This window comes from Teleopsis dalmanni, chromosome 1 (assembly GCF_002237135.1).
Source record: "Teleopsis dalmanni isolate 2A chromosome 1, ASM223713v2, whole genome shotgun sequence".
Lineage (NCBI taxonomy): Eukaryota > Metazoa > Arthropoda > Insecta > Diptera > Diopsidae > Teleopsis > Teleopsis dalmanni.
This window is the reverse complement of record NC_051846.1, coordinates 143,735,013-143,757,907: the sequence shown is the minus strand read 5'-3', so window position 1 is coordinate 143,757,907 and position 22,895 is coordinate 143,735,013. Positions and strand designations below refer to the sequence as shown.

The 22,895-nt window shown below is 30.8% G+C and overlaps 2 protein-coding genes across 4 annotated transcripts in view; one reads left to right on the top strand and one right to left on the bottom strand.

Annotated features, from left to right (window-relative positions):
• The window catches only part of LOC119669165 (delta-sarcoglycan), a 95,110-nt gene that overhangs the window by 59,859 nt on the left and 12,356 nt on the right, over positions 1-22,895 (bottom strand). The window lies entirely within an intron of this gene.
• On the top strand, positions 18,378-20,035 carry LOC119669166 (cAMP-dependent protein kinase catalytic subunit alpha-like). 3 transcript variants are annotated; one of them, XR_005251579.1, is made up of 3 exons: positions 18,378-18,499; positions 18,555-19,747; positions 19,810-20,035. XR_005251579.1 is itself a non-coding variant. In XM_038078969.1 (2 exons), the coding sequence occupies exon 2, from the start codon at positions 18,624-18,626 to the stop codon at positions 19,638-19,640; it is 1,017 nt and encodes a 338-aa protein (XP_037934897.1). In that variant the 5' UTR covers positions 18,378-18,499; positions 18,555-18,623; the 3' UTR covers positions 19,641-20,035. The 3 variants fall into 3 exon arrangements, 1 of the variants encoding a protein (XP_037934897.1); XR_005251578.1 differs by having other exon boundaries at positions 19,797-20,035; XM_038078969.1 differs by having other exon boundaries at positions 18,555-20,035.

The window sequence follows — 22,895 nt, the reverse complement described above, 5'->3', positions numbered from 1 at the left end:
GAATATTAATATTCAAGTAAATTCCTACTATTTGTACCAATTATCAAATGTACTGAGCTCTGAGTGAGTTCGCTAGGTAAAACTAATTTAGTCTTAATTATTGCTAGTCAATATCCTTTACTTGAGATATAGACGCGCCAGCTGACACTCAATGACGGGATTCACATTAAATTTTGCACAATAGGGATGGCCTTGGACAGCTTTTTTTGGTTACACTATTTTCGAGTACCTCAGTGGAAACGAAGATGTTTAAGGACATTTTAGACCAAAGCTAAATAAGTTTAATAAAAGATAGTAATAATACTTAAAACTTAATTATTTAATTTAGGACTTAAGACTGTCTTATCTTAAGATTTTTTTTAAATGATAAAATTCACGATTCGCAAGAACTGTAAGACTTACTTTCAGACCTCTGTCCCATACCCGTTTTACATTATATCAACATATTTCTATTTTCAAATAGAAATATCAAACTATTTTCGTATAAATTTTAAGTGTATGAATAAATTTTAAAATATTAAGTTTTATAGTTTTTTATGAAAAAACGTCGAAAATGTATGCAAATTAGAAATTGATAATTTTTAATAGCTTATTTCTCTGAAACCTTTCTAGATGAGTTAAAATTATTACGAAATTTAAATATTTCACTTCAAAATTATATGTAACCGATATATATTCTATGAAGAATTAATTTAAAAAGCTTGGTGTTTTCTGTTGTAACTGAGGGTCCGCGTAAATGGTTGTAGAATAATAACATATTAACTGATATGTATTGTTAACATACAAGAAAATCTATATATTCCTAGGTAATAATCTAAATGCTATATATCGTGTACCGAAATTTTATAATTTTTTTTTTTACTTTTTCTGTTATAAAAAAAACTTATAAAATATATAAAAAAAAAGTTTTTTTTTGCCTTTTATTAGCATTATATATTATACAAATGACCCATCCATAATAACATATATCTGTGTAATACATCCCCTAATATTAAATATGCATCAATAAAAGCATACATAATATGGTAGGTGTGTCCCACGAGCTACTCGTAGTAGCTTTCAGTAACTCTATATATACACAAGTGCGTTCCACCAGCAATTTTTCGTGTATTTTCGTGTAAATTTTACTTGTGTTTTACTTGGGTTTTACTACGAATAGTTCATGGAACAGATCTATTATATTTATTTAAAAACAGAAAATACATGCAATACAAATGCAGGCAATACTCTTCAAATACGTTTTCAATTGTTTTTTTCGACGGACACTGAAAGAACACTAAAAATACACTACCTTCGGGAAAATATCGCTAAAAAGTTGACTACCTTCGTGAAAAGATCATTAAAAAGATCACTACGTTCGGAAAAAGAACACATTGCGAACATAAATTTTACAGAAGATGTCGGAAACAGCACACTAAAATTTTAGTTGCATTTTTAGTGTATTTTTTGAAAAGTTTTTTTGATTTGTATTGGATTTTAGTAATTTAGTGTAATGTTCGTTTAGAGTTTTTTAATAAAAATACAAAACCGTGCAATATGTTTGGTTCTTTACTGTTTGTTTTTGTTCACTGATTATTACTTTGATTGTGCCTTTCTCAATGAGCTTTCTTTTACTACGTAAGACAGCCAATTTATTAGTTCCTTACAAGTTAATACTTACTTAGATAAAAATAATCTACAAATTTTGTCGTGAAAGGAAATTTCAAAATTTTCTGCATTCTAAACATAGCTTCATTTTATATATCATTTCTATATTAATAATTTATTTTTATATAAAATGTAGTTTACTTGCATTTTGTACTCATGTGCAAGACTTACTCTTTGCGAAAACTTGACATTTGACAGATCACAACAGTGATGTCAATATGTTACTTAGTGACTTTATCAAGTGATTTGTTGCAACTTAGAGACTTGAAGCTTCATCTGAATTTTTTTGATTTCAATATGATTGCGCCAAGGTAGTCATCTGTCTAGATGAATACCTAAGTACGTAATGTTATCTGCTTGTGGTGTGGAAGTGTTATTTAGTAAATTTGTTTGAAATGTACGCCGATTTAAGGTAAAAATGACGTATGTACATTTTAGTTCATTAATTTTAATCCGCCATTTTGACAACCATTTCTCCACGCAAAATAAGCGAGATTGAAGTTGGTTTGAAGCTAGCACATCGGTTTTGTTTCGGCATAAAATTGCCGTGTCATCGGCAAACGTTGTGCTGACAGCTGAACTACTTATTGGGATATCAGATATGTAAAGTACATAAAAGATAGGGCATAAAGATCTTCCTTGTGGAATGCCAGCTTCTATTGGAAAATTATTAGAAGTACATATATGATTTACATTTAACTTTAAAGGCTTCACTTATTCGATAGTGATCCCTAAAACCAAACTGTTGGGAGGGTTTTAGGTTTTGATCGTCAAGGAATGGTATCAGTGCTCTTTCAAAGAGTTTAGAAAGACACGACAGTATGTTTATTGGCCTATATGAAGCGGCAAGCGTGGCATCTTTACCTGATGTACAAATCATAATTATAATCATAATCATAATGGCAGCGTTCGACTCTGTTGAGTAAAAGACAAATTTAATAATGACATTAAAAAGTCTTGTGATAAAATTAATTTCTGTATACATTTTAATTTTCAAGTTATATTAATTATTTATTTTAACACAAAATGTAATTTGCTTCCATTATGTGCACATATGAAAGACTTGCTATTTTCCAAAACATAACGTTGGACAGATTGTAACAGTAATGCCAATGTCTCTCTTAGCGAATATGGGCCATCATGCATTTTTTGCCACACTTGCGAGCCATCAAAAACGCTTACTATATAACATATCAAGAATTATAGTATTCGTGAGGTTATTATTATTATTTTGTTGCTAAATTATTGTTATTCATTCATATTCATCATAAATGCGACAAATGATTTAATAATCACAGAAGTGACATCATAGGAACTGTTGCCTGATTATCAACATAAAACTCCACATTTAATAGTTTTGTGATAGTTGCAGTTGCACAATTTCAGTAGATACAAGCTATTTATAGAATCTAACCACTTAGATAGATACAATCTAACGCACACCCTAAAGTGATCAGAGCATTTTTATTGAAAAAATACTTGTTGGTTTAATTAAATTATAATTTATAAAATCAAATGTCATTTGAAAGCTCTAAATGCTGTTTAGGCTAAAGTTGTCAAAGAAAATGGATTTAAATTCACATAAAAAATTAATACATAATGTATAAATAATTAAGTACCACTCTGATAAGCAGTAGGCAAAATAATACAGTAAAGATAAGCTATTATTACTTCAATCCCCGCCTCCAAATACAAATCAAAGTAAAATATTTCAATAAAAAAAAAAAAACAAAAGTAGTGGGACTCGAAATTTCAAACAAATATATGGTTTTGCGTGAAAATCTTTATTCATTGATTATTTAACGACTTCTTAAGTGGTTGCTTAAGTACACAAAAACTTGCTCCTTATGAGTGTATCTATGCGATTAACTTAAGTCAAAGGACACGAAGCTAACAAAAAAACTCTAAAAAAACTTCCTTTGCGATTGAAGTCAGAAAAGAAGGCACGCAAATATTGCAGGGAGTGGCAAGGTCAAAAAAACTTAAGTACATCATTCCAACTTGAAAGGAAAAAGGAACAAGGATAAAGAAACCGATTTTATTTAAGTAACTGCAATCGTATAAGTTGAAGTTTGCCAAAGAACGATTATGCTTTCAGCAGCTGTTGGTGGCGGCTGTTGGTTTCTTGAGCAAAGTTGTTCATCAGAGTTTTCTGAAAAGAAGGAAATGCAGAACACGCTTTTCGGATTAGGAATGAAACTATTCACAATTTCACAAAAAAAATTAACTTCATATAAATTTTATTCATTTATTTTCTAATTTATCATTTATTCATTCCAAGCTTCGTTCCACCAATGCTGATTCCATTTAAATCTGTGTGTCTGCCTACGTACGCCACCGAACTTGAAGCTGGAGAGTCATAAAAATGATAAACTGCATCCAATGCACGATTTTTGTGCAATTGTTGTTGCTTTTGCACAAAATGGCACTATCAGTTCTGAATTGTTGAGTGAGTTTTCATGCGTTTTTGAATAATTGATAATTTTGTCAAAAACATATTTATTATTGAAAAAATTTATAATTGAATGAAAATGTGTGAATATATGCGCTAAATGTGTGAGCTGAGTAATTTTGTTTTCATATTTTTTTAAAAAATTATTTTCCATATTTTATTTTGCGTTATATGACGTACTACACTACAAAAAAATTTCATTCGCTGTAATCTTTTTATGTAGACAAATAATTTGGGTATCTTTTAAAACGAGTACACTGACATTGATTTGTTACAATAAATCGAAATATCATTATTTTTCAAAATAAATGTTCTAGTTGGTCAGTTCGATATTTCTATTTAAGTGCTTATAACGAGATATTTCTTATTTGGAAATATTATCCCGATTATGAAACAAGCAAAAAAAAAACGCAGGTTAGCACGTTTAATTGAGATTCACAAAACAGTTTTGTTAGTAATTTTAGCTGTCAAAAATTTGAAAGTGACATTTAAAATAAAAAAGCAAAATTATCGGTTCACACTACAAATTACGTATAATTTGCTCGCCAGATTTATCAAATTAACTTTTCACATATGATATATAGGCATAAGAAATAATCGGAACATATGATATCCACATATTTTTTTTTTTTTTTTTTTTTTAATCAACTCGAAAGAACAAGTTATAATTAAATATTTGTGAATCTATAATGTGAAAGAACTAAGAAGCATCAAAACAAACTGCATCTGCTTCATCTTCAATATATACAACCTGGAAATTCTTAGTGGAAGTAGGAAATGAAATATTTCAGTATTTTAACAGAAATTAATGAATTCTTTATATTAGCCGATACTTCCCAAAAATATTTTTTAAAAAATAAGGATACCACTACAACAACTGATTAGTAAGTTTTTTTAAGTTAAACGAAAGAAATGTGTTTGGATTCAGGAAACATGTTTAATTCGTCAGTCTGAAGAGCAAGTAATATTCTTACTTATACTTATAGTGGATTCACATAAGAGTTCTTGATTTCTAGAAATATTTCTTGATTTCAAGAGCAAATCAAGTTAAAATCAGATAGATTTCTATAGATTTCTGTTGAAAACAGAATTGATTCGTAATTTCTACAAAATTAAGTTAATTTTAACTTAGACAATTCACCATAGTATAGTATTGTACAATACAAGCTTGGGTTATTGTGAATATTTTAAAGGAATGAAATAAATTTTCAAACAAAATGAAACAAAACACCTAAACCTCAAATAGATATAAAAAACTGAGGTCCATAGCAATGTTTAAAGGAATCTTTTGTAATATATTTCGATGTACATTTCTTTATTTTGCTTCTTTTATTTTGTGTAGGTCCTAAGTCTGCCAAATACAACTTCGCTCTGTCGTCTTAGACAGTAAACTCAATCTATGAAAAATTAAAAATAAGGCAACAATAGCATAAGACGCCTAAAACTCAAAGACTTAAGACGCACGGTCTATGTTTTTTTTTTTTTTTTGTAATTAGAGACACCAAAGATCTTGTATATGATACGTGGTAAGCTGCAGGATACCATATTGGTGCGCGATACATCATTACTGAAGTCGAAACTGATGCCAAAAGTCTTCGACCTGCATATCTTGGACCACCAATGTTTGGTGTTAATCTTGCAACTGCTGCACCGATTCTAATTGCTTTGTCACCGGCAGATTTCAGAGGTTCCTTGAAGTTAAGCCTTCGATCTATTTTGACACCCAGATAGTTAATTACCGAGCTTGATGTGATAGAAAGCTCGCTAACATTTATGTCAATAGATTCTACTCTTTTTCTACTACTTAGAAGAACAGCTTCAATTTTGTGCTCTGATAATTCCAGACCTATTGACTCCAGCCCGAGTTTGAGCATTGCGATGGTGCTATCACATCTAATTACAAGCTCATTGATGGTTTTTGAGACCGCTACAATTGCAATATTATCGGCGTAACCAACTAACTGCATTCCAGCTGGTTTTTCTACATTAAATACGCCATCATACATTACGTTCCAGAGAATGGGGCCTAAAACCGAGCCTTGTGGAACTCCTGCTGGCACTTTATATATCTGTACACCATCCTTCGTGTTATACATTAGAATGCGGTCATTGAAGTAGCTTATGATCATTCTAAGTAGATATGCCAGTATTTCCAGTTTTGATAGTGCTTCTATTGTTGCACGGTCTATGTATATGTTTGTGTTTGTCTTGAATAATTGCTTTCAATTATTGTTTTTACACTATCGGTTGGAATATTGTTGTAATATTATCGGTTTAGAAAATATTATTATATTATATTTTTCGAGTTGACTATTTTTTATAACTCTGCATCTCTCGACACGATTCCTGTTTATTTCTTGGACAAAGGAATAATTTTCTACATTTATAATGTCTAGTTATTAAAACGTTGTGTACCTATGACATGATATTTAATTTTAAATAATTTTTTCAGTGCCTAACTATAGTATTAAAGGTAACACGAAGTGGTTGACCTTTTTATATCAAAATATAAAGTTTGTCTACGCTTTATCAACAACAATACAAATATAATTTCAACAATCGCATCTACAAACACCCTGAGCACCACTTCACCTACCACCTACCACCTACAACTCCAACAGCAAACAATCTACAGCACATCATTTTTGCACTGTTAATTCTTTTATCCTTGTCATCCAAAGAGGAAAATGCATTACAAACGAAGTGAAATCCCATGAATAATTCCACTTCAATTCTGGAGGGCTGCATAGTTGATTCGTTGCTGTTAGTGCTGCTGCTGCTACTGCTGCTACTGCTGCTGTTGCTGTTGTTATTGCAACTGCATTGAAATGTTTGTGAATGCACAGCATTATTCAAAGTCCCTGGTTTTCTACGCCCTTGCGCCTAGCTTCCTGCCAACACTAACAATTACTGCCGCTACAACCGCTCAACTCGAAAGCTCCAACAAGTAAAACTGTTGCCTACCGGCTATGCAAAACCGTTTGATGCATACGTTCAGTTACTATTCAACGCATTTGTTTGGAGCAGCACCTGAGAAAGGCTGCTTTCAGATACAATATGTTGGTTTGAACCACATTGCATGTGTGAGTGAGTATCTGTGTGCTAGTACACGAGTATGTGAATGAATTTGTTGACATTTTGAGGTATGTGTTGTGCCAATATTTTATACGTCTCCATTTATGCATAAATGCATATCGCATTTGTAGGTATCGGCTTAAATGAGTGGATGGAGCATATAAAATTCATTGCAGATATATAATTTTATTTTTAATAAAATGAAATAGAACAAGAAGCAACATTTTTTGAAGTGTATTGTCACATTGTAAATAAATCCATTCATAAATTTAATGCTTTGCTGTTATTATTCCAAATGTGTGGATTTCTCTTTGTTTTTCGGCTTCTGCTGCACTTTAAGTAAGTCACTTAGCCTGCGGCTTAAAAATATTTCATTGTGGCAACTGGATTACTGTGTGCTTACGCAAATGAACACACATTTTTGATTTTAGTTTTAATCCTTTAAGCTTCAAAATATTCGGTTGGTTATTTTAATGTTGTAAAGTTTTGTCAAATAATTTTGAAATAAGTGTGAAGTAGATGCATGGAAATCATTTAAAAGATGAATTAAAATTAATTTTGTGGGGAAGCGAATTTGGGCTTCTATTATAATCGATGTTGAAATTCATTTTCGAACATAGAATTATATTTAAACTATAAATCCTACTAAGATAACAGGTTAAAGGTACAAATCTGATAATCTTTTATAACTGGAATGGGATTTCAACAGCGTTGAGAAGTTGAAAATCTTCCACATATCCATTTATTACAGGTGGATTTAGAGAAGTCAAGCCTCACATTGTGACTTTCAACGCTTTCTGCAGAAGAAAAAAAAAATTATATGTTGATAATTATTGGATAATCTTTTTATTATCTAATTTTTAGTAAAATTTTTTTTATACAATTTTGGCTCACTATAATTCAACACACTAATTTTAACGATTCCCAAATTTAGCAATCCCATCTAATTAGTTTTCCGGGTGTTTTATAATATACTCTCTTACAATAGCTTTTGCGTTTACGTTTGCTAAAAATCCTGTACCAAGAAATTATTTATTGAAAAGGTGGAGTAGATAGAAATCTTAAAATTCATTGGTGTAATGATTTTTTCAGGTTTGTGGCATTGTACGAGTACTGTTGGAATATTATTATTTTTTTGTGTAAACCAAGTTTTTTCATGAGTTTTGGTGTTCAATTTAACAAAAAGGTTTTAAAGAAAATTCAAGATTGAAGTTTTACCAATTTTTACGTAATCTACCGACCAAACTAGGTTCATATCAGAAGAACCAAGCCATATACTTTAACTTAAAATCGTATTGGTAGATCAGAATCTCAAATGCCTTTCATTCTTACTAAAATTTTGCTTTAATTTAAAATCGTGTTCTCAGACCAAAGTGTCATCCATGGTCATGGATGACATGACCATGGATGAAGACCTTTCATTCTTACTAGAATTTTACAGATGTTACTGTAGAATATTTTACTTAAGAAATTTCATGCCTGAATTAAAGAACTGGAATATTTCTGATACATAGCTTATCCTATAGACGTCAAAAAATGGGCAGGTAAAAACTATAGTGATAAAATTTTAATATAACATAAAAAGAAGAAATCTATTTTAATAAAGGTATAAGTTAAGATGGAACGATGTAAACACAATCCTAACGTTTTTTAAAAACTACCAAAAAAGTGCTGATTTAACTAAATTTTTTAATTATTGTTTGAGTTTTTAAATAACAAATATAAAACAACAATAACAAATTTAATTGTCACAAAGGACTCTGCGGCACCACACAGTTAAGTGAATTAAGTGCAAGCTATTCTTCAAGTTAAATATGAATTAAATTTGGGTTATTCGAGATGTTTTTATTTTTGGAAAATTTAATTTTCAAACTTTTTTAAAATAAATACAATAAAATATTCAAAGATAATACAAAAATTCTATATAATTGGTTAAAGTAGAAATGTACTCACGACTTTTCCTTTCGGCAGAAAAATCATAATTCACTAATATCTCTAACTTAATTAGATACACTATTTTTTAATATAATTTTCAATTCAGTTGGTCAAAATTGTTTAGAAATCGCTTTAATCTATGTCATTCTTAATAGTGTGATGAACCCACATTGAATAGGTTGGTCTATCAGCTAACATATGAAAATGTTGTCACATCAATTGCTTTGCACCCACCATCGATATGCAAAACTATCGATATTTGCTTAACTATTTTCATTTAATTTTTCATTTTATTTATCATTTAATTTGTATGAAAAGAAATACTCTAATTATTCGAAAATTGCGCAGATATTTTTATATTTTGCGCATAACTATATCAAAAATGGTTAAAATTATATTTAACAAGAAAAGAAAGATCTAAAGTGTCAGAAACAAGTGGATCCTATCTTTAATTATTTCTATTTCTATTATTATTCTATATTTCCACTCCTTATTCGATTCCTTGTTAAAAGAATTTTAAAAAAATTTGTCTTTAAAGGCCCTTTTCCACTTTTCTCTACGTTTAAGCATTTATGATATCACATACTATGTACCGCGCAAGAAGCGAAAAAATTAGGGAAACTACCAGCTGTGTTTTCTCATAATTATGTTCAATGTGATACTTCAAAAAATGTAATAATTTGACAGGCACGAATTCTAACTCTGGCACTTACAGCCCAAACAAATTATATACGAACTATAAATTAAAAATTCGAATATTTCCTAAGACCACTGATGATGTATACTTGGCAATACTCGAAACAGCGTTGTATGATCAGTTAAACTTTAGTAAATTAACTAAAATTTTTGTTGTTATCTTTTTATTTCTATTCGAATCCATATTGTCTTCAATATGTTGTTTAGGATGTTTCGTCAGCTAGAAATTGTACCAAGTCAGGCTCTGAGGAGACTTTTCAAAGTACCATGGTATGTTAGGACGAATGACATCCGCAGGGACCTCAAGATTGATCCCATCTCATTCCATCAAATCTTAGAATGGTTACAGGCACCTCGGGGAGGTGTGCAGATCTGAGGTCAAATATTGCTTAGTCTGATGAAGTGATAAACAATAATCCTGTCGAGTTAAGAAAGAGTAAAAGTGCTCAAGTGCACTGGCTCAAAGGGCTTCAACATAATAAATAAAAGTTCAATAATTAAAAGTTGAAGTTAATATTAAAAAAGGTTTGTTAAATTAGTATGTACAGCAGCTCTAATTGTCTTAAATTTGATTTCGAAGTCCACATTTACCTTTAGTATTAATTTTTTCAAACTTTCAGAAAAAAACATGGTTACTACGTTTTCCTTATATAATCCTTTGATATCCCTTAACATGACCGACCCAAAAATAATGCATTTTTAATAGCAATCACAAGCTTTAACCACAAACTAATGCGGCTGACATTTATGCAATTATAAAAATCTCATAAGAAATTGAATTTCTTTTCAGTTTTGACGTGGCATGAAGCCACTACAAAGCCAAATATTTGAGCAAATAAAACAACTAACGTGACATTTTCATTGTTGACCATTGTTGGCCATAAACAACAACAACAACAACGACAACAACAACAACAACATCGTCATCCATTGAACATCACTGAAATACAATTTGTGCAATCAGAATTTGCAGTTCTCCTCTGAGATCACGTAAAGAATTGGAATACTTTTTCATTCTTGTCGTTTGGCTTATGTTTGCGTTGCTTTAGTGTAAATAAAAACTCCAAATAAGAAAAATTAAAACAAAAGCTAGAAACTAAAAACTAAAATGTGAATGAGAATGAAAAATAGAAAATCAAAATTTCGAATAAAAAATGTATCTTTTTTTCTCGACAGTGGGTTTATTTGCACAAACGAGACAATTGCAGAAATTGAAGCAACAGAGTCCTTGCCATGTTTGCGACTGCATCGCAAATAACGAATTCACGTACACAACTTCCTAGTCAAAGTTGTTCCAACTGAAGCGGCGATAATGGAGTCCTGTGTGACCTTCTCTAAAGTAAACATTTATGATGGCATTTACAGATGAGATTGTTTGTTCGACGTCATGCACGTGTGTGTGTGTATGTCTGTTTGCATATGGCTGACCATTAAAATTAGATTAAAAACGCTAAAGTGAAACAATTTATGAAGTTTGCTGGAATGAAATGCGGTTAGCAATTAGTTGGTTTATTTTTCCCAATTGTTATTATCATTTGAAAAAATATGAATATTATTAATAAAGATGTAGCAGAAAATAAAAACATAAAAAACACAAAATAAATGTACCATAAAGGATATGAAAAAATGAAGAAATAAAAGGACACAATGAAAAGCAGTAATATAAAATCGCCTTTAAAATTTCTTCCAATAAAATGCGAATTACATCGATCAAATATTAGTATATTATAAGAAAGTATAACTTGATTGCTAACTCCGAAATCGAAAGAAGATGGCAATCATTTATCAATCGATGACTGCACAACATATTAGGCATATGGTGACCTAGAACGATTTTGAATAAAGAATTATTGAGAATAATGCACAAAACAAACGTAAACAGCGAGATTAGAAGAAAGAAGTATGGTTGGATTGGACATACACTGCGTAAATCTAGTGCATGCTGCACTTACTTGGAACTCCCAGGGGACTAGGCGCAGATGCACCAGCACTGACCTGGAGAAGGACAGTTCAGCAGGAGATGGGCATATCGTTTAACGAGTTAAGATCAATGGCATAAAATAGAAACCAATTGAAAAGTTTTGTAGGCTTCTTAAGCTCCTAATAGAGTATGGAAATAATAATAATGAAAAAGTATAAACGAAGAATATTGTCATTCAAATGTATGGTACAATTATAAGCTTACAGATCACAAATATCTGTTGAAATGCTGAATTCGGAACTTATTCAATTTTAAATAATTGATTTCATAGCCAATCAAATCAGTTGTGTCAAATCAAATCAGAGTTTGTAAATCAGAGATGTAACATTCATTTCTTAAAGAAAAACTTCAAAAAATTTTATTTTCAAGCGATTTTTATTTTGCTGAAAAGCAATTTAAGAAGAAATTAACACTTTACTCCATTACGACAATTACTACCCAGCAAACGAAAGTATCAATGCATCAGCGATACTGCATCGTTACCTTGGAGTCAGTCACTACGATATCAAGTAAATTTGTCTGTGTACATTGCATATCATAGGGAAACCACCGATTCTTTTTTAGGACCTAGAAATACTTAAAAGCATTATTGCAGTGATGTATTTTTAATGTGAAAGAAGGTGTGGAGAATCAATATAATAGCATGGTGAAATCAATAAAATTTTGTAGAGGAATTGTTATCGCTGCCACAAAGCATGCAAAAGTATCAATAAAGAATCAAAAAATTCAAATAAAACTCATTTATATTTGTGAAGAATATATGTGTATATATATTTTGTTAATATATTCATTTTAAAATGATAATTAAATTAATATTTTTTTTATTTAAAAAAAATTATATATAAAAAACACACACAAATTTTTTACAAAACAATAAGGTAAGATACAAAAAATTCCACACATTGATTCCTCAAAACTGTTTAAAGCATCAATAAAGTATCGATGTCATTGTGATTCTTCTGGCATCGATGCCACTGTAAGCAGCTGGGTACTTATGTTGTGAACGTTAACAACCCTAAATTAACATTTCTTATAAGATAATCTTATACATGATCTTATAGGCGCGAAATTTGTTCGTGTTGTCAAATTCCCAAAAAAAAACTTATATGGATTGGTGAAAATTAATGGAAGAAAAAAACATAAATAGTCAATATAGTTAAGAAGCCTTCTGCCTTTATGAAGCAGCAGACGGTTTGCATACTAATGGTGGTCTGTTGTTTAGAATAACTATGATACGGCAACACTATCAATAGAGCAACGTTAAATAATTAATTTGCAATGTTACTATTGGTTTTTTAGAAGTGTTTGCAGAAATGAGGATAATCGAACACCAATGTCAACTTAAGCTGTCAGTCATTACCTCAAACATGTCAGTTTTTAAGCAATCAAAATGGGTCATTCTGTGACCTCCCTCACATCCAACAAAAACTGGATGAACAACGATTTATTTCTAAATGCAGTACCTTTGGCAGCAAAAAGCAATGTAAATTTACACTTAAGATTCCTACCGAAAGAGCCTTATATTTGTTATTCAAAAAGCGTAAATTAGTCCGCTTTAAATTTTTTGAAAAATAAAATATATATACCATATATATATTAAAAATGTGGTGGTTTATGTAAATAATTTAAAATAGTGCATAAATCAATTGTTTATGTATGAGGACTTATGGGATTTTGGATTAGTCAATATGGATTCAATCTAAAGTCACTCTACAGTCAAAGTTTGCTGCCCAATCGAAATTTTTGTAGTTATGTTAGTAAATGGATCAATTGAATTATAATGTTCACATCAACTTCTTCGACTCTTCCTTTTTCCCTTTTTCCAAATGGTATCAAGTTGAAAAATATGTCCTCATCTGAAGATTTGTTGTCAGATGATAATGTATATGCAGCCAAATGTGCTATTATTTCGATTTTATTATCTCGATTAAAAGAAGTACCCTAGATTCACCAATCGAAAACGCCATTAGATATGATAAGCTTATCACATCTTCTATGTTTCTGTTGAGGAAAACTAGAATGCAACTACGTAGAAGAAGAAAGAGGGTATGAAGGATGAAGAACAGATGAAGAAGCATGGCGTCAGAATAGAGGGTTCGAGACGTGTGTGGTGCTGATAGAACAAATTCAAATTCGAGAAATTTAAAAGTCACAACAATTTCTGAATGCGATCGAAATAAAATGGGATTAAGACTTCTAGAACTGATATTGATAATTTGTTAAAATGACAAAATATGTACCTACATATTTCCTTTTATTTCAAGAAGATGCAGATAATATATGGAGTTATTATTTCTTTTTGCTCCATATAACGATTTGATATATATTTTTTTAAATATGAAATTTTTTCTTTTTGGTGAAGAATATGATAATCTGCAAAAAGGTCTTTTAGCAGTTGTTAGTTTCCTTGTTGTTTTCAATTGTTGAGATGGAATTGCTTTTGCTCCTTGGGATTAATGTTGTTCCTTTTTAGAACGTACACCAATTAAACTTTCTTGTTATTGTTCAGTTGTGAAGTCAGTTCAGATGTAAGTTCTTTTTTTTTTTGTGTTTGACTCATTCTTTGAATTAGTTAAGGTTTTATTTTATTCTCTAAATAATATGCATTTAATTAAAACAAATTTCACATAGAACGTGTGAATGTTGTAAAAACAAAGCACCTTTGATATTAGAACAGTACATTCAGTACACTCAGGACTTCTAGCTGTACAGCTTGCGGCAGCAGGTGATTTAACACTCGCAAACTTATGAGATGTTTACCCAAGTTTTGCGTGAAAAACCTAACATAAAAGTACATTCAGCTTATTGCTCTTTTGTTAAACTTGTGCAATTTAGTGCCAACATCCTTCAATGGCACGCCCAAAATAACGACTCAAAAGTATGGGAAGAAAGCGGAGACGCCAAAAATAATAGTACAAGGCTGCCTTATAACGAAACTATGCCTCAGCACACATTAAGCCTGACTTCCATACACAAACCGTAGATGAATAATAGCGCATTACTTGTATTATTTTAAACTTTAGCTTTCATATGGAATAGAATAGTTTATACTCGTATGCACAGTACAAATGCCTCAGATGTAGATATGTTGATACAAACGCCTCCACATTCGCATATGAGCACGAAGCATTCCTGTTGGATAATAAAGTGCAAAGTTGATTAAAGTTTTCCATGGCTTGAATAATTCATTGTTACGAGTGCTGCTCCTGGTGCTGGTACTGATGCTAGTCGGGTGTTAGTCGGGTGTTAATAGGTGTTAGTGGGGGTGGTGGGCTTGCGATTGGGTTGTGCTATGGTTTATATTTTCATAATACAATATCATATGTTATTATACATACTTATTGTGCATGTTGGTTGTGGTATGGTTGTTGCTGATGTTATTGCTGGTGTGGTGTCATTATTGTAGGTGGTGTTGGTAGTTGGTTGCTTGGTTTGTTAGTTGGTTGTTTGTACTTAAACTAAGCACAACTGTTTATAAATTAAAAGCATTTTCGTCTTTGACAAAAGTTCATAATTTTTGCGCTTTTCATTTTTCTCCACAGCATTACACACATGAGGTCCTTATAATTGTCCTTTTTGTTGTTATGTGTATTGTTTCTGCAATTGCTGTTGTTGCTGTTGTTGCTGCTGGTTAAATTGCTATCTTTGCTTTTGGTAGCACTGTTACTGCTATTCATAATGAATGCGGACTGCAGTTGAATTGTTATGCTTAGGCTGTGTCCTTATGCTCAAACCCTGTGCACTAATTTTTTTCTATTTCTATTTAAAACTAACTTTGCAATTGCTCCCAAAGCGCGCATTTTAGTGAATTTGGTCTCGTTTATTTGCATTTTTAATTTGTAATTTAAACTAAAGTTAAACTGATTTTGGCAGTGTACAAATCTACAAATCATAATTTATGATTATTTGTTTTTAGAGTTATTTTAAACTTGAAATTTTTTTATTTAATACGCAAGAACACACAGAACTTCATTTGCTCAAAATATATTTATTTAATATACACAATAGTAGATGACTTTAATCAATACTTTGCTATCTAAACTATATCCAGGTAAATGGGATCGCATTGAAATTGTTTTAAGTTTAATCATAATTATAATTATAGCAGATTGTTAATTGTGATTTAAAATAGTTAGGAACTTTACGCCTTTCTTTGAGTGCACCTTATATTAGATGTAGTAAAAGGAAACCCAATATTTGCCCAATGGATGGCTTTAGTTATTTGTGTCCCAATTTGTATAAGTCCGATCGGGTTACGCTAGATGGCGTTAACATTTTTCCGTAGAACCTTGTTCTGGAAACGTTGGATGATTTCGATTATTGGATTATAGTTCAGCGCCATACGACCATACAGGTTTTAAAATGTGATTGTATAGCAGAATCTTGTTTTGCATAGATAGTGTGGATTTGTGGCTCGTTTCGAAAGAAGCAATCGCCTAAAAACTTTGGGCAGCTTTGGACAATAGGAAAGGAATTGTGTTCCATCAGAGCAACACCAGGGCACGCACAAAGATAATGACTCGTCAAGCGCTCCGGGAACTTGGTTGGGAAGTTCTTATGCATCCACATTATAGTTCGTAAGGCATAATGAAATTAACTTCAAAATGGCAATAAATGTTCGAACAAAACGGCATATATTTGACTTAAATCTAATAATTCTAACTATTGCAAATAAGCCTTCAAATTTATTTAAAAATAGTGGATTTATTTTTACTACACCTATTATTATCAACACTGAGACAACCTGACTACTTCTATCTTCTATTCTGCTAGTAGTTTTAGGATAACTCTCTACTTTATAAAATAGTTTTGGTACATACGCTAAATTTTATGTAACTGGTGCTGGCTTAAATGAAAAAATTTCGTGAATAACGGAGTACAATAAAAACAACCATACAGTAACGATGGCTCGATGACTTGCTTATATATATGTAGTTTATTTTTCCGATATAGCTTTACGGTTTTGAAAAAATGTTGAACTCGATTTAGAATTTATGTACAGCTTTTCTACTTATGTTAGTTCTGATGTGGGATTGGCAAATTAACTTTTTACGAAAATGAGACCCCAAACACTCCACTCAATTCTGGCAATCGTAATTGTTTAAACCCGTGGATTCTGATAACGCTAACGAGTGATAAAAATAACTTTCTGAAAGTAATTGATTGGATTATCAATATGGACCTGTTAGAAATTTTAGTTGGGTCTTGGAAAGGCCGGTTATATCCAATACTTGTCTTGTTACTACTAACCATCATAATAACCATAAAGGTTGTGATTATTTTTAAACGCGTATTATTGTTACATGAAAGGATATGATTACTATATGATCCATTGCTATTCCTGCCGAAAAAAAAATTCCATTAGCTAACTTGACCAAATTAAGGCCTTTGATAAATTTACTAATATCTCTTGATTTATAATTTCATACCTCATACGGTTTAATGAAACCGGTATGAAGGTACTAAGACTATTTTTTGGCTACCAGAATGCTGGCAGACAATAACATTAATCGGGATTTTATAGAGTTGGGATCGAACGAATATCAGCTTTTGGTCCTTCAAAAATGTTCTATGAAAGTTATGGTTTTTTTTCACAAGCTGTCAACTTTTTCGTTACTGACTAATCTACTGTGAACATGTATCCAAAGAAATATTCCTTTATTCCTATATAATCAATTCTGATATTAGATTTTTGTGATTTCTTACCAACTTGAATTCAGTGGTTGAAATTAAAGGTATATTGCAGCTGTTTGAATTTCAAAATATAAAAATTCTGGCATTTTTCTTTGCCTTATTAGGCATTCTATTGCATAAATTTCAATAACCTGCGTTTTTGCGTTGAAAAATTATAAAAACGTTCCACATGTCAATGATTAGATTGAATCAAGAGATATAGACGTTAGAGTGACTTCGTCTGATTTAAGTTTTAATCTATCGGTAAACTTAGCACATGCATTGAGCTGATATATGAAGTGCCCGTTCTTGCATTTACCTATTTTGGATAGTATTGTGTTAAGCTGTATGGAAAAAGTAAGATTATCCCTGACGACTTCATAATTCTGAAGATATTCCATAAACCCACCTTCCGTGTTAAAGAGTATGTTTGAAAGCTGGTAACTCTGCTCATTCCTCTATAACTATATATAAAGAGGTGTCCTCTCTATTTTTTAGTCAGTGAGTTTTGAGCATTAATTCGCTTGATTTTTAATCACCTTAAGATAGCTTTTTTAATTATGCTTTGATATTAAAACTTATTTTCCAGCTGTTATTAGAAAGACTATGTGTGTATGTAGCATTAGAGATGAGGCAGACGCAGTAATACCTAGTAGGTAATGCTTTTTTGACATGATCAATATAAATGTTCACTCTGTTTAAAAATTTGTATTCCATACAAACTTGATTAAGATTCAAAAATTAAAAATTAATTGGATTGCTTATTTTAGTTATAATTATAGTCTTTGTATTGCTAATTCTATCCAATATTTCACTTGTAACACTTCTCTGAAAATATGTATCAAGAACACAGGAAAAAAAGTTTATTATTTTTATGTCAATCATAAAATCAAAATTTATTTTATGTCAATCATTAAATTAAAATTTGTAAGTAAAAATCATCAGAAATATGCATCTCTAGGTTATATTCCGTTTCAAATCAGTAAAAATTCAGCATTATGAAGAAAAAATATGGAACTTAAGGCGTAGAAAAGCTTGGGGTAATAAGACTTTCCAATTTTTAACCCGCTTTTTAAAGTATATGTTTAATTTCAGTGGGGTCTCTTGGATCTTAATCCATTCATCACAAATGTTGAAAAGTCATAAATTCTAAAAATTGCTAAAATGAGTCTGACAGACATGCTAGTTAAGGCAAAAGTTGAGTTTCAAAGAAACTGGAACGAGAACAGGGCAGTCCCTGCAAAACTATCAGATTTCGAATTAATAAGAACAGTTGGCCAAGGAGGATTTGGAAGAGTAATCATAGTTAGACAAAAAACTACTGATAACTATTTTGTCATTAAGTTAATGTGTAAGATAAAAGTTGTGAAACTAAATCAAGTCGCACACACATTGAATGAAAAACGAGTCTTGCAATCAACAAATTTCAAATTTATCGTAAAACTCTTTTATTCCTTTAAGGATAATTCAAATTTATACTTGGTACAGGAATATGTACCTGGTGGTGAGCTCTTTCGACAACTACGCAAACTAAGGAGATTTAGCGAAGATATGACTAGATTTTACTCTTCTCAAGTTATACTTGCAATCGAATATTTACATTTCATGGATGTAGTTTACAGAGACGTGAAACCAGAGAATATTGTACTTGATGCATATGGTTTTGTTAAGTTGACTGATTTTGGTTTTGCCAAATATACAAAACGACGCACTTATACGTTATGTGGTACACCCGAATATTTGGCTCCTGAAATATTACAAGCGCGAGGGTATGGGAAAGCAGTTGATTGGTGGTCGATAGGTGTTTTTATATATGAATTAATTGCAGGGTTCACCCCCTTTTATGCCCCAGAACATCTGGACATATATGCACGTATCTTATCTGGTAAAATAGAGTTCAATTCTCATTTTAGTCAAGGATTAGAAGATCTATTAATTAACCTTTTACAAATTGATATAACTAAACGTTTTGGAAATCAGAAAAATGGGGTTCGTGATATTAAACATCATTTTTGGTTTAATTCATTAAATTGGTCGGATATATATGAACAGAAAGTAAAACCACCATATATTCCCATATTTACAGCACCTAATGATACAAGAAATTTTGAACTTGGTGAGGAACATCCAATACGTATTACCCAAGATGAATTATTCCCAAAAGAATTCGAAGATTTTTAATGTTGGAAATATATATTTAAGATTAGTGAATATAACTATTTGTATAATAAAATTATGAAGAAGAGCAGTACTTTCAACAGGATTTATTAAACACAATGAAAAAATCGGTATTAATTCTGAAAACTTGTACGTTAAGTATTTTTCAATATATGGCAGATTTCGATTTTAGACATATGTGCAATCCCGTCGATTGAAATTTACTTCGGGTTGGATGTCAATTTTCAAATCATTTGAGATCATTTCAACAAAATTTGTATCTTGTTAAGCAAACATAATGCACTAAAAATCAATACACATGTGTAAAAATAAGGTCCTATCATTTATTTCAGAGATAAACATTCAGTCCATTAGTTTTAAAACAAATTATACCAAATAAAACAAGTATCAATTCATTATTTCCAATGATTTTTTAACTGGAGTTTTAAATATCAGTAAAGAAAGTGTCTATAAGTAAGTAAGTGTCTATATTTTTATTATATCAAGAAAATTTGATAGTAATATCGAGTACTAATGGGTCTTAAAAGTTGCTGATAAGTAGAAGAATAATTATAAAAAACTATAATATTATTTTTTTTTATTATTTTTTATTGTTTCCTTTAAATAAATTTCACTTTGCGATTTTAGTTTAGCAAAAAGTAAAAAAATGCTATTTATTATTTAGTATTTTAAAATTTTTCACTGGGAAAGCCTTATCATCACTTATACTGGAAAAGCGCACCATCAAATGGAGCCCAGTAAGGAAGGATAAATCTTTTATTATTATTTGCACTGTGTTCATTCTATAACCTATACTTTTTGATAAAAATTCTTTAAAAAATATTTAAACACTTAAATATTACTAAGTACATATTAAACTGAAATAAATAGCGAACTATGTCGGGTTGAAATAAGGTTTAGTACTACAGATCGTTCTTTTAGTATTCGCTCGAATTTAAAATGCATAAGCATTGAAACTACTTTATAGTTACAACTAATACTTACGGATTACTTTGAAAAGAAGTCAATAAAAATTATTATAAGGTGTGTATTTGGTTAATATGTTCTTCCACCAAGAAAATGCATCACTTTTTAAGTCGATTACGACAATAGCAAATCTGTATGAATTGCATTTCGAATTTGATTTATATGCACTACATATTTTGGATCTGACTTCCAGTGTATATCACTTTATTGTATATGTAAAAAGATTTTTGGTGGAACAGAGATACGCCTTCAATGAAAAAGTGATTACTGAAATTGGACCTTATTTTAAAATCAAAAGAAAACCTGTAAATAAGGTATCGAAATTGTTATGTATATAAATTGTATTTAAATTAAATATCATGAATATTATGTATTGTTTATATTAAGAACAGGAAACTCATATATAACCAAATAATTCGTCCGTCACTTCTATATGGTTGTGTAGCGTTCAGCAAAGCTTCAAACACTGCACCAGGCTCTAAGAAGACTTTTCAAAGTTCCATGGTACATTAGGACGAATGACATACTCAGAGACATCAAAATTGATCCCATCAAAAAATACATAAAGGATAGAGCCCTGAAATTATTTGCGAAAACTGACAGACTTAAATTTAGTTCTATGCAGACAAGTATAGAACTAACATATACATTTCAAGACAAGTAACACATATACATTTCAGAAATGTTAGAAAAACGTTGAAATTGATCCCAAGTGTGATCAAAGTCTATATTGCGAAATGAAGACAAATTTTGACAAAAAGCTTTTATTATACATTAAGACCGAAAAGTTTTCGGAAATTCTCATTTAAAATTCGCGCGCTGTATATTTTTCGATATTTTAAGTTTATGTAGTTTGGCAGCACTGTCCTTAATTACTATGCCAAAAATGAGCGCGATCTGTCAGACAGTTCGTTTACGGCAGCTGTTGAAACCAGTTCACCTCAGTAGGGCGTTGCGAAAAAAACAATGGAAAAAAATATTGAACAAAGAGTTTGCATCAAATTTTGTGTTTCGAACGAAATTTCGTGTGCAGAATCGTTGCGAATGCTACAAAAGGCTTATGGGGAATCAGTTTTATCGAAAACTCAAGTTTATGAGTGGTACAAAGCCTTCCAGGACGGTCGTACGACCGTCGAAGACATTTCGCAACGCACTACTGAGGTGAACTGGTTTCAACAGCTGCCGTAAACGAACTGTCTGACAGATCGAGCTCATTTTTGGCATAGTAATTAAGGACAGTGCTGCCAAACTACATAAACTTAAAATATCGAAAAATATACAGCGCGCGAATTTTAAATGAGAATTTCCGAAAACTTTTCAGTCTTAATGTATTACTAATTTACTTTACGTTTAGTTTTAATCAAAATATTTTGTGAATGAATAGCAAACCCTTCTTTAGTGCGGATCTATCAATCGATGACGTTGACATTAGCTCTATTTTTTTCTTTCATAGTTGTAGAAAAAGAACGTTAAGTCTGGTTGAAACATATTGGCATCACTTTTCAAATATGTCAAATGATTTTTTTTTGACATATTTTTTGTTGTGTTGTTTACACTGAAAATTACTTAATTGAAAGCTTAATTGAAGAATTTTTATTCTTATTGTTTTGATATATTGCAATTTGTTATTATTTCTGCTGATACAATTTTGATGGATGATTGGAATTTTGCAGCATATTTTCAGCGAACATTCACAATAGACTGATTTTTGAGTTTGGCTGCACTGAAACTTAAGATGTAAAACTTAAGATGTTGCTTAAGGTGCTTCACATGTTTTATTTTAATAGTTGTGGGTATATTTTTGCAACTCTGAATGAAAAAGTACGAATAATAGCGTATTGTCGAAGAATGGAAAAAAAATATAATTGGAAATAATATTATTCTTTAATTATTACATGCAATTTTTCAAGAAGAATAATTGAATTATTTTTAATTATTTATTAACTGTAAATATTACAAAATATGGAATAATAAATTCAATGAAAAAATTGTTCACATTTTATAATAATTCATTATTGTATGTAACCAAAATATTATTAACTCTGAAGTAACTTTTGTAGGATTAAACCTACTTAATATTTTATTTATGAATGTAACAAATTAACAAAACTTAAGATGGATCCGATCAAAAAATACGTAAACCATAGAGCCCTGAAATTATTTATGAAAACTGTCAGGCTTACCAATATCGCGTTATCGAATCTCAGAATGGTTACAGTCTCCTCGGGGAGGTATGCAGATCTGAGGTCAATTATTGCTTAGTCTGATGAAGTGCTAAACAATAATTTAGTC